The sequence below is a fragment of the Otolemur garnettii genome, unplaced genomic scaffold, assembly GCF_000181295.1.
Source record: "Otolemur garnettii isolate 467f Iridium unplaced genomic scaffold, OtoGar3 scaffold00025, whole genome shotgun sequence".
Lineage (NCBI taxonomy): Eukaryota > Metazoa > Chordata > Mammalia > Primates > Galagidae > Otolemur > Otolemur garnettii.
The window spans coordinates 18,550,358-18,561,372 of record NW_003852420.1 but is presented as its reverse complement, the minus strand read 5'-3'; the positions used below and the strand labels follow the sequence as shown (position 1 = coordinate 18,561,372).

The 11,015-nt window shown below is 43.8% G+C and overlaps 1 protein-coding gene across 3 annotated transcripts in view; it reads left to right on the top strand.

Annotated features, from left to right (window-relative positions):
• NDRG3 (NDRG family member 3) overlaps positions 1-11,015 on the top strand; it is a 90,776-nt gene that overhangs the window by 20,615 nt on the left and 59,146 nt on the right. For all 3 annotated transcript variants that reach the window (XM_012804147.2, XM_023512140.1, XM_012804148.2), the window contains exon 3: positions 10,510-10,545. In XM_012804147.2, the coding sequence (XP_012659601.2) occupies positions 10,510-10,545 (36 nt within the window). The remainder of the gene's footprint in view (positions 1-10,509; positions 10,546-11,015) is intronic.

The following is an 11,015-nucleotide window of genomic DNA, read 5'->3' as shown; positions in this document are numbered from 1 at the left end:
AAAAAAAAAAAAAGCTCCTAAAATTGAGAACTGTGCCTAAAGTGATTCTGATTAACCAATTTGGAAACTCATGACCTGATGGATCTCAGATACTTGAGAACTGGGGAACAAATGAGAGGAAGATCCTTTTCTAACCAGAAAGTCCACAGGGTGCCTGAGGGGACACCTAAATTAAGGAATTGCAAGAATTAATTAAATGGATGTCTTATAGAGAAGACAGATGGAAAAGAATCTAGTGGATGTATGCATAGAAAAGCACTGAGCCTCCTCCCTGAGGGTACAGGTTTGCTCTCTTTAGCTATGTCTGATGTGTGTCTTAATATTATGAACTGCACTGTGCCCACCCCAAATTTGTATGTTGAAACCCTAACCTCCCTTGTAACTTTATTAGATATAGAGACTTTATGGAGGTGATTAAAATTAAATAAGGTCATAAGGGTGGAGGCCTAAGCTAACAGAATCTAGCCAGGTATTGTGGAAGGCACCTATAGTCCCAGCTATTCCGAGGCTGAAGCAAAAGGATCACTTGAGCTTAAGAGTTTGAGGTTGCTGTGAGCTATGACACCATGGCACTCTACCTGACGGTGACAGAGTGAGACTGTGTCTAAAAAAAAAAAAAAAGAAAGAAGAGGAAAGGATCTCTCCTCCTGCCATGCGAGGATACAGAAGGCAAATGTCTACAAATTAGGGGCAGAGCCCTCTTCAAAAAGGGAACCCTAGTCTTGAACTTTCTAGCCTCCAAAACTGTGAGAAAATGTATTTCTGTTATTTGAAGCCGTCTAGTCTGTTATTTTGTTGTGGCAGCCCGCATAGTCTTAAGACACCAAGCAGTGTCTCACTTCCTAACATCTGTCAGCTCCTCTTTGATATATATGCCTGTGCTGTTCCTACCCACTTATCATGCTCTGTCTTTCTCCCTGAGAAATAAGTACTGTTATCACATCACGGTTCATGAGAACTCCATTGCCTTCATCAAGCAGGTAGATAGGCAAGAGACCCTCTTTGGATGGTGGCATTCCCAGAAAAAGAATTCTACCCCCATTAACATCCCTCCCGTCCCAGTAAGGGAAATGCTTCTGTTTTCGGCCAGCAAGTGGGTGCTTTGATGTATGTTATAAGAGGTCTATTGATGAAAATGCCTCTTATCCATTATTTCACTTGATTCTCTCAATAGTTTGATGAGGTAGGGAGCAGAGATAGTGTATTCGCATATTGCTGATGAGTAAACTAAGGCTAAGAAAGGTGCGGTAGCTTACTCATTAAGTAGCAAAGAATGCTATATGGCAGGAAGTAATCTTGGCATTGTTGGTGTTTTGGACCAGATAGTAGTGGGACACTGTAGGATGTTTAGCAGCATATGCCCACTAGAGGCCAGTAGCACCTCCAAGTGGTGACAACCAAAGCTGTCTCCAGATAGTACCAAATGTCCCTTGGGGGCAAAGTTGCTTTGGTTTAGAACCGCTGGGGTAAGGGAAAAGCCTTCAGATTTGAATAGGACTTAGATGTCTTAAGGGTTTTTTTATTGTCCTTTTGGTTTAGTTTGGATTTTTTTTTGCCTATCCTGCTGTTATTTATTAAGCTTTTATATACCAAGTATTTTACATATGTTCTCTCTAATTCTCAGACCATTCCTTTGAGGTAGGTGGTATTATTTCTCCCTTAGCACAGCCAGTAAGTGGCAAAGTTGGGCCTGAAACCTAACTCTTTCCTACTCTTACACTTTTAGCCTTCACTGCTATGTTGACCTTGTAGATGTTTTGGTATCTCCTGTGTGGCTTGCCCTGTCTCCTTAAAGAAGCCTAGATATATGTATTACTTCAACACATTTTTCTCTCCATTCTCCTCATAAATATACTGTTTGCCAAACATATTGCTGGACCCTTCTAGGCTTTAGGGAACTGAGGGAAGTCTAGACCCAATCTATTCTAGAGAAATGTGTCCTGACATGACTGTGAGGAAGCATTCTCAATATAGCTTTAAGCAAGGCTTATGTTAACTCATTTCTTGTCATTTGTTGGTACGTTTCCCATTTTATTTTAGTGTGCCTGTAATTTTGTCTACAGCTCAGAATTGTCAAGGAGTGGATAATTTTGCTATACTTGTTTTGGCTCCAGTTATGAAAAGAAACAACCACCTATACTTATGTTGGGGGGGGCAGAAATTGTATAGGCATATGAAATGAATTTTTTAATAGGTATTTAATCATATCCAGAACATTTTTTTTTTTTTTTTTTTGAGACAGAGCCTCAAGCTGTCCCCCTGGGTAGAGTGCCGTGGCATTACTGCTCACAGCAACCTCCAACTCCTGGGCTCAAGCGAGTCTCCTGCCTCCGCCTCCCAAGTTGCTGGGACCACAGGCGCCCGCCACAACGCCTGCCTATTTTTTTTTTTTTCCGGTTGCAGCCATCATTGTTGTTTGGCAGTCCTGGGCTGGATTCGAACCCACCACCTTTGATGTATGTGGCTGGCGCCTTAGCCACTTGAGCCACAGGCACCGAGCCCAAAACATTTTTATAAATATTGTTTTTAAATCTCCCAATCTCTTATTGTGAAGTAAGCAGTTGAAGGTATTATTGATTCCATTTTACAAATGACACTGAGAGGTTATGTGACTTGTCTGAAGCTAATGTCTATTAAGATGGTGAAGCTATGATTAGAACCTATGTCTTTAGACTTTGGCCTAGATCCAGGGGTATAAGGTGCTTCCTTACCCAAAGACATAGCAAAAACAGAAAAGCTTGCTGTTTTGCTCTATTTTTCCTGCCTTCCTCTACCTTCTATTGGTTCAGATACTGCCAAACCTGATGAAAGCCAAAAGCTTTCACCAAAAGCTTTCCAGGCTTGAGAAAACAAGTATAAAGCCACAACTGGCTTCTGGCAACTTGAGGAAATACTAGGAAGGGGAATCATATTTAGTGGTGAGAACAGAAACAAGTTATTTATTTTGATTTGGTTGTTACAGTAGAAATTGAAGTAAACCCTCCTGCAATTCAAGTTTTCCCTGTCTGTTAACAACTAGACATGTTAAAAAAAAAAATAGGGCAGCACCTATGTAGGGTGCTGGCCCCATATACCGAAGGTGGCAGGTTCAAACCCAGCCCTGGCCAAATTGCAGCAAAAAAAAATAGCTGGGCATTGTGGCAGGTGCCTGTAGTTCCAGGTACTCGGTAGGCTGAGGCAAAGGAATTGCCCAAGCCCAGGAATTTTAGGTTGCTGTGAGCTGTGTGATGCCATGGTACTCTATGGAAGGGGATAAAGTGAGACTCTGTCTCTACAAAAAAAAATAATAATAATAGTAACTAGACACCTAAGCAACGGAGGGAGGAAGATGTTAGACCTGGCGAAGGTAGAAGCCAGGGATCAACATTTTTATAACTTTCAAGATGGCAGAGATAGGCAAAGGGTTTGTGCCATGGTTGCTTTATTATTATTATTGTTATTTTTGCTTAAAAATGTTTATTAAAATAAGGATTAAACCTGAAAACAGAACAACCAGAATCCCAGTCATTTGCATAGTACAAGAAAGAAAGGAAGGAAGAAAGGGACAAAAGTAGGGAGGGAGAAAGGCAGGCAAGCCCTCTTCTCTTCTTTTTTTTTTTTTTTTTGGTAGAGACAGAGTTTCACTGTCTTGCCCACAGTAGAGTGCTGTGGTGTCACACAGCTCACAGTAACCTCCAACTCCTGGGCTTAGGCGATCCGCTTGCCTCAGCCTCCTGAGTAGCTGGGACTGTAGGCACCCATTATAACACCTGGCTATTTTTTTGTTACAGTTTGGCCAGGGCCGGCTTTGAACCCTCCACCCTCGGTATATGGGGCTGGCACCCTGCCCACTGAGCCACAGGTGCCACACCCCTTTTCACTTAAGTTGGGAGGAGGGAAAATGTAGCTGTCCCTCCAGTGTCAGCAACCTTGGAGGGAGGAGAGCTATGGGTGAGTTCTCTGGTCTCAGGACTCCATGAGCCAGAGAAGTTCCCACCATGGTTGCTTTAAAAAAAAAAAGAAAAGAAGCATGGGTGGCGCCTGTGGCTTCAGTGGGTAGGGCGCTGGCCACATATACTGAGGGTGACGGGTTTGAACCCACCCCCACCAAACTGCAACAAAAAAATAGCCATACGTTGTGGCGGGCACCTATAGTCCCAGCTACAAGGAAGGCTGAGGCAAGAGGATCACCTAAGCCCAGGAGTTGGAGATTGCTATGAGCTATGATGACACGGCACTCTACCCAGGGCAATAGCTTGATGCTCTGTTTCAAAAAAACATAGATTTATTGAGATTTTCATCAAAGAATATTCGTAAAGTGCTACATTTAGTGTGGAGTAGAGGGTGAGTGTCCCTTAATGTGCTAAGAGGTAATTGTCACATCTCTTATCAGAAATGGGCTAGATAAGATGGGAGCAGGAAATGAGTTCCCAAGCAAAGAGTGATGCCACTGTGATAGACCAGATAACTCTCAACCACTGACAAGAAGCAGCAGGAGATCCCAAGACTTACTCACAACTTAGCTGGATACCCACAGAATTTTTATTTATTTATTCTTTTTTTTTTTTTTTTTTTTGAGACAGAGCCTCAAGCTATTGGTCTGGGTAGAGTGCTGTGGCAGCACAGCTCACAGCAACCTCCAGCTCCTGGGCTTAAGTGATTCTCTTGTCTTGGCCTCCCAAGTAGCTGGGACTAGAGGCGCCCGCCACAACACCCAGCTATTTTTTGGTTGTAGTTGTCGTTGTTTGGTGGGCCCAGGCTGGATTCAAACCTGCCAGCTCTAGTGTATATGTGGCTGGCGCCTTAGCCGCTTGAGCTACAGGCGCCAAGCCCCCACGGAATTTTTAATGCAGAGGATCAGTAACCTTAGCTTAACAGTATGTTAGTAGAGGTTTTGTTATAGTAAAAATTACACTTTTTCATCAGTCTGCAGGTAATTATCTAAATGTAGATAGTTTTATCCGAGTATTTGACCTCTTTTTAAATTCCTTTATGAAGGCCATGCACAGTGGCTCACGCATATAATCCTAGCACTCTGGGAGGCCAAGGAGGATGGATTGCCCTGAGCTCACAGGTTTGAGACTAACCTGAGCTAGAGCAAGACCCCAGTCTCTAAAAAAATAGCCAGGCATTGTGCTGGGTGCTGTTAGCCCCAGCTATTTGGGAGGCTGAGGCAAGAGAATCACTTGAGCCCAAGAGTTAGAGATTGCTATGAGCTATGATGCCATGGGCAATCTACCAAGGGTGACAAAGTAAGACTCTGTCTCAAAAAAAAAAAAAAATTCCTTTATGAAGTCTCAGTTTCTTGTTTTTGTTTTGAGACAATCTTACTCCATCACTTTGGGCTCATGGCAACCTCAGACTCCTGGGCTCAAGCAATCTTCTTGCTTCAGCTTCCCAAATAACTGGAACTCCAGGCACCTGCCACAAGGCCTGGCTAATTTTTCTATTTTTAGTAGAGGTGGGGGTTTCACTCTTGCTCAGGCTGCTTTTGAACTCTTGAGTTCAGGGGATCCTCCTGCCTTAGCTACTCAGAGTAGTGGGATTATAGGCATGAATTTCTTTTTGTTTTTATTTTTGTTTTTTTTTTTAAATCAGTTTATTTTTAAAACTTTTTTTTTTTCTGAGACAGTCTCACTATGTTGCCCTCAGGAAAGTGCTGTGACATCACAGCTCACAGCAATCTCAAACTCTTGGGCTGAAGTGATTCTCTTGCCTCAGCCTCCCAAGCAGCTGGGACTATGGGCACCTACCACAACACCCAGCTATTTTTGTTGTTGTTGTTGTTGTTTAGCTGGCCTGGGCCAGGTTTGAACCCGCCAGCCTGGGTGTATGTGGCTGGCACCCTACCCACTGATCTATGGGCAACACCTTATTTATTTATTTATTTATTTATTTTTATTTTTTTATTTTTTTTGAGACAGAGCCTCAAGCTATCACCTTGGGTAGAGTGCCATGGCTTCACTGCTCATAGCAACCTCCAACTCCTGGGCTCAAGCGAGTCTCCTGCCTCCGCCTCCCAAGTAGCTGGGACCACAGGCGCCTGCCACAAGGCCCGGCTATTTTTTTTTGGTTGCAGCCATTATTGTTGTTTGGCGGGTCTGGGCTAGATTCAAACCCGCCCACCTTATTTATTTATTTATTCGTTTATTTATCAAGACAGTGTCTTACTTTGTCACCCTGAGTGGAGTACCATGGTGTCATAGCTCTCAGCAACCTCAAGCTCTTGGACTCAAGCAGTCCCTTTGCCTCAGCCTCCCAAGTAGCTGAGACTACAGGTTCCTGCCACAAGGCCCAGCTATTTTTTAGAGATAAGGTCTCACTGTTGCTCAGGTTGATCTTGAACTCCTGAGCTCAGGCAGTCCATCCACCTCAGCCTCCCAAAATGCTAGGATTACAAGTGTGTAAGGCTACCTTTTAAAAAACAAGGATTGCTCACCAATAACCTGTAACTTCATAAGCTTTTGGTGTCTGAGTCAGTGCTATTCAGTTGTAGTTACTGTAGTAATGGAAGTATGCTGTATCTATACTGCTCAATAATATGAGAATTTGAAATGGGGCTAATATGACTGAGAAACAGAATTTTTTTTTTTTTTTTGAGACAGAGTCTTAAGGTGTCACCCTAGGTAAAGTGCCATAGTGTCACAGCTGACAGCAACCTCAAACTTTCAGGCTTAAGCAGTTCTCTTCCCTCAGCCTCCCAAGTAGCTGAGATCATAGGTGCCCGCCACAACACCTGGCTACTTTTTGGTTGTAGTTGTCATTATTTGGTGGGCCTGGCCTGGATTTGAATCTGCCAGCTCTGGTGTATGTGGCTGGTGCCCTAGCCTTTGGAGCTACAGGCACTGAGCCAGAGAAACTAAATTTATTATTTTAATTTTTTTTAATTAATTTATTTTTTGAAGCAGAGCCTCAAGCTGTCGCCCTGGGTAGAGTGCTGTGTCATCACAGCTCACAGCAACCTCCAATTCCTGGGCTCAAGCGATTCTTCTGCCTCCACCTCCCAAGTAGCCGGGCCTATAGGCACCCGCCACAATGCCTGGCTATTTTTTGGTTGCAGCCGTCATTGTTCTTTGGCAGACCCAAGCTGGATTTGAACCCACCAGCTCAGGAGTATGTGGCTGGCGCCTTAGCCACTTGAGCCACAGGCGCCTAGCCGTATTATTTTTACTTTTTTTGAGAGAGAGTCTCACTCTATTGCTCAAGGTTAGAGTGCAATGGCGTCAGCCTCACTCACAGCAACCTCAAACTTCTGAGTTCAAGCAGTCCCCTCCTGGCTCAGCCTCCCTAGTAGTGTTTCCATCTGAAGAGGGTCCTGCTGCCTGTCACTGTCAGCTAATACACAGAGATAAGGATAGGTCCACCAAACTATTTGTCAGAAGGCCAGGATTCTGGAGTACAGTGAGAGTAGCTTCTCTAAGACTGTTCTGCTCCAACATTTTAGTTTTATACATTTGAGTTTAAAGTGAAGACCATGTTAACCTATATCTTAAACAATAACTGGCAGAACCCATGATCCATAGTAAACAATATTCAGTATAACTTGTGACCCAAAATAACAGTCCAACTCAAAAGTTAATCTCGGCTCAGCGCCTGTAGCTCAAGCGGCTAAAGCATACACATATACCAGAGCTGGCAGGTTCAAATCCAGCTCGGGCCTGCCAAGCAACAATGACAACTACAACCAAAAAACAGCTGGGAGTTGTGGCGGGCACCTGTAGTCCCAGCTACTTGGGAAGCTGAGCTGAGGCAAGAGAATCACTTAAGTCTAAAAGTTTGAGGTTGCTGTGAGCTATGATGCGAGGGCACTCTATCCAGGGCAACAGCTTGAGGCTCTGTCTCAAATAAATAAATAATAGGGTGGTGTCTATGGCTCAGTGAGTAGGGTGCTGGCCCCATATGCCAAGGGTGGCAGGTTCAAACCCAGCCCTGGCCAAACTGCAACAAAAAATAGCTGGGTGTTGTGGCGGGTGCCTGTAATCCCAGCTATTTGGGAGGCTAAGGCAAGAGAATTGCCTAAGCCTACAAACTAGAGGTTGCTGTGAGCTGTGTGACAACACAGCACTCTACCGAGGGCGGCAAAGTGAAACTCTGTCTCTACCAAAAAAAAAAAAAAAAAGGCTCAAGTGGCTAGGGTGCCAGCCACATACACCTAAGGTGGCAGGTTCGAATCCAGCCCAGTCCCGCCAAACAACAATGACGGCTGCAACCAAAAAATAGGCGGGTGTTGTGGTGGGCACCTGTGATCCCAGCTACTTGGGAGGTTGAGGCAGGAGACTCACTTGAGCCTAGGAGTTGGAGGTTGCTGTGAGTTGTGATGCTACGGCACTCTATCCAGGGGAACAGCTTGAGGCTCTGTCTCAAAAAAAAAAAGTTAATCTCCTAAATCAATCTACCTAAACTACTAAAGATAGGTATCTTTAGGGTGAGAGCGAAATTTACGGAACAGTAAGAATGGGAGACAGGTGGTGAAAGGCAGACCAGACTTGCTATGTCATGTCTGCCCTAGTCTGACAGACTCCGTCGTATTCTCACTGACTATTTGGGGGAAAAATGCTGATAAGGATTTTTATAAATCAAATGCTTTTGATAGTGGGGACTGTAGGTGCTCACTACAACACCAGCTGATTTTTCCATTTTTTTTAGTAGTGATGGGAGTCTGGTTCTTGCTCAGGCTGGTCTGGAACTCCTGAGCTCAAGGAATCCTCCTTACTTGGCCTCCTAGAGTGCTAGGATTACAGGCATGAGCCACCTTGACTGGCCTAAAATTTTAGTTTTAATAATTAAAATTTAAGTTGCGTGAGTAGCTAATGGCTACCTTACTAACTAAATAGTACAGCTCTAGATCATCTCAGCAGTTTCTACATTCTCCTCTTGAGGTAGACAGATGTTTTTCTTTGTATGTTTATACCACACAGGGCTGTGGTTTTATCTTTTTGCTTTGTCCTGTCAGTGATGTAGATGGTAGGATCTACAACTGTTTCTAAGAGGATTTTGAAGGAGGATAGGACTACTTAGTACTCCCCTTGGGATTAGAGATCGGGAGCTTCTCTGGAGGAGCAGCTTTTGGGCAGCTATTGGGAACCTTCTGGAAGTAGAGACAGAATAAATACTGTTATGATGAATCAGTTTCTAAATAATGAGAGGTGTTTTCAAGGGAGGGGTTTATACTTTGTGAAAAATCAACTCAGAAGTTTGTTTCCTGGGTGGCACCTATGGCTCAGTGAGTAGGGTGCTGGCCCCATATACCGAGGGTAGTGGGTTCAAACCCGGCCCCAGCCAAACTGCAACAAAAAAATAGCCGGGCATTGTGGCAGGCGCCTGTAGTCCCAGCTACTCGGGAGGCTGAGGCAAGAGAATTGTGGTTGCTATGAGCTGTGACGCCACGGCACTCTAGTGAGGGCAACAAACTGAGACTCTGTCTCTAAAAAAATAAAGTTTGTTTCCTTCCCAGATATATCACTTGTTATCCTTTTTATACTCTTATATCATACTCTTGCATCTGTGGCATCTGAAATGCTGCAGAAATGCTTCTGAGTTACTGCCATTGATTTTTTTTTTCTTAATCTAACATTACTATAACATAATCCCTTTTTAGACAAGCTTGATGAATTCTCCTTGGATCTTTTGACTATATTCTACTTTCAAATGAATCAGTGATTAGTGCCTTTTCCTTATCAGCATTTTTCCCCCAGATAGTCTCTGTTGCCTAGGATAGAGTACAATGGCACCAGCATAGCTCACTACAACCTCAAACTCCTGGGTTCAAGCATTCTTTCTTCCTCAGCCTTCCAAGTAGCTGGGACTATAGGCGCCTGCCACAATGCCTGACTAGTCTTTCTATTTTTAGTAGAGAAAGTCTTGCTCTTGTTCAGACTGGTCTCAACCTCTTGAGCTCAGTCAGTCCTCCCACCTTGGCCTCCCAGAGCGCTAGGATTATAGGGATAAGCCACTGTGCCAGGCCCTAGCAGCATTTGGGGGGATGCAACAGATACAGCAGTGTATTAGGAATGCTGTTTTGTCTTTCTTTCCCTCCTTCAGTGACAATGGCTTTCTTTGTTAGATTTCTGATCCGTCCGTCTTTGTCCTCTTCCTAGTCTGTCTTTAATTTCTTTTGCAGACACCCTGGCAGGGTTGGCCTCCAACTCATTTCCTCCCAGGCACTTCCTTCATGTGTTGAAGGTGTGCTTTCAGATTCTGATCCGTGTTTTACCCTCTTCCATAAGTTCTCATTGTACTCCTTAGGTAGAGAGGCAGGAAATTACATACAAGCTTGCTGGGAAACTAGGCTCCTTTCCTTTAGCTCCTCAGTAAAGCCTACCAAACATAATCTTAGTTCTGAAAGTTTAGTAACTTTACCAACTCAGGTTTATAACCCACCCGGCCTCTAAAACCTTCTTACAGGAACCATTTTAATTTTATGCTAACCAAGAGGCTACACATGAACTGTTTTCAATGTAACTGAATTTGCTGCACATTTGGGGAAACCACATGGGGAAGCTGACTGTGTTTTCTGCCTTCTGTTGACAGAATGGTACACGAAACTTCCAGGACTTTGACTGTCAGGTAAGGACTGTACAAGTACCATGGAGGCTCTGTACAGGAACTCTGCAATGCTTCCTTTCCTGTGGTGGTGGTCTTGACAAAGTGGATCTCTTATTGTAGCTCATCACGATTCCTTAATGTTCTTTTGGTCATTGAATCATTAGAAATGATTGGTTATCATGTTCAAAAATTGCCTACCAGGTACTTGTTTTATTATTATAAGTTACTGAATTGAGCTACTTCTTTGTGATTAAGATCTCTTTTCCCTTAAATGATATTGTCAAAGGTGGCAAATGGAGGGTCATTACCTCACTGAAGAGAAGGGAGGGGAGGGGCAATTTGGAAGTGGAGAGACTTCTTGACAACTAAATCTTTTCCTAAAAGAAAAAAGGCAAATTGTTATTAATACAAAATGCAAGTTTCGGCTCGGCGCCTGTGGCTCAAGCGGCTAGGGCCCCAGCCACATACACCTAAGGTGGCGGGTTCAAATC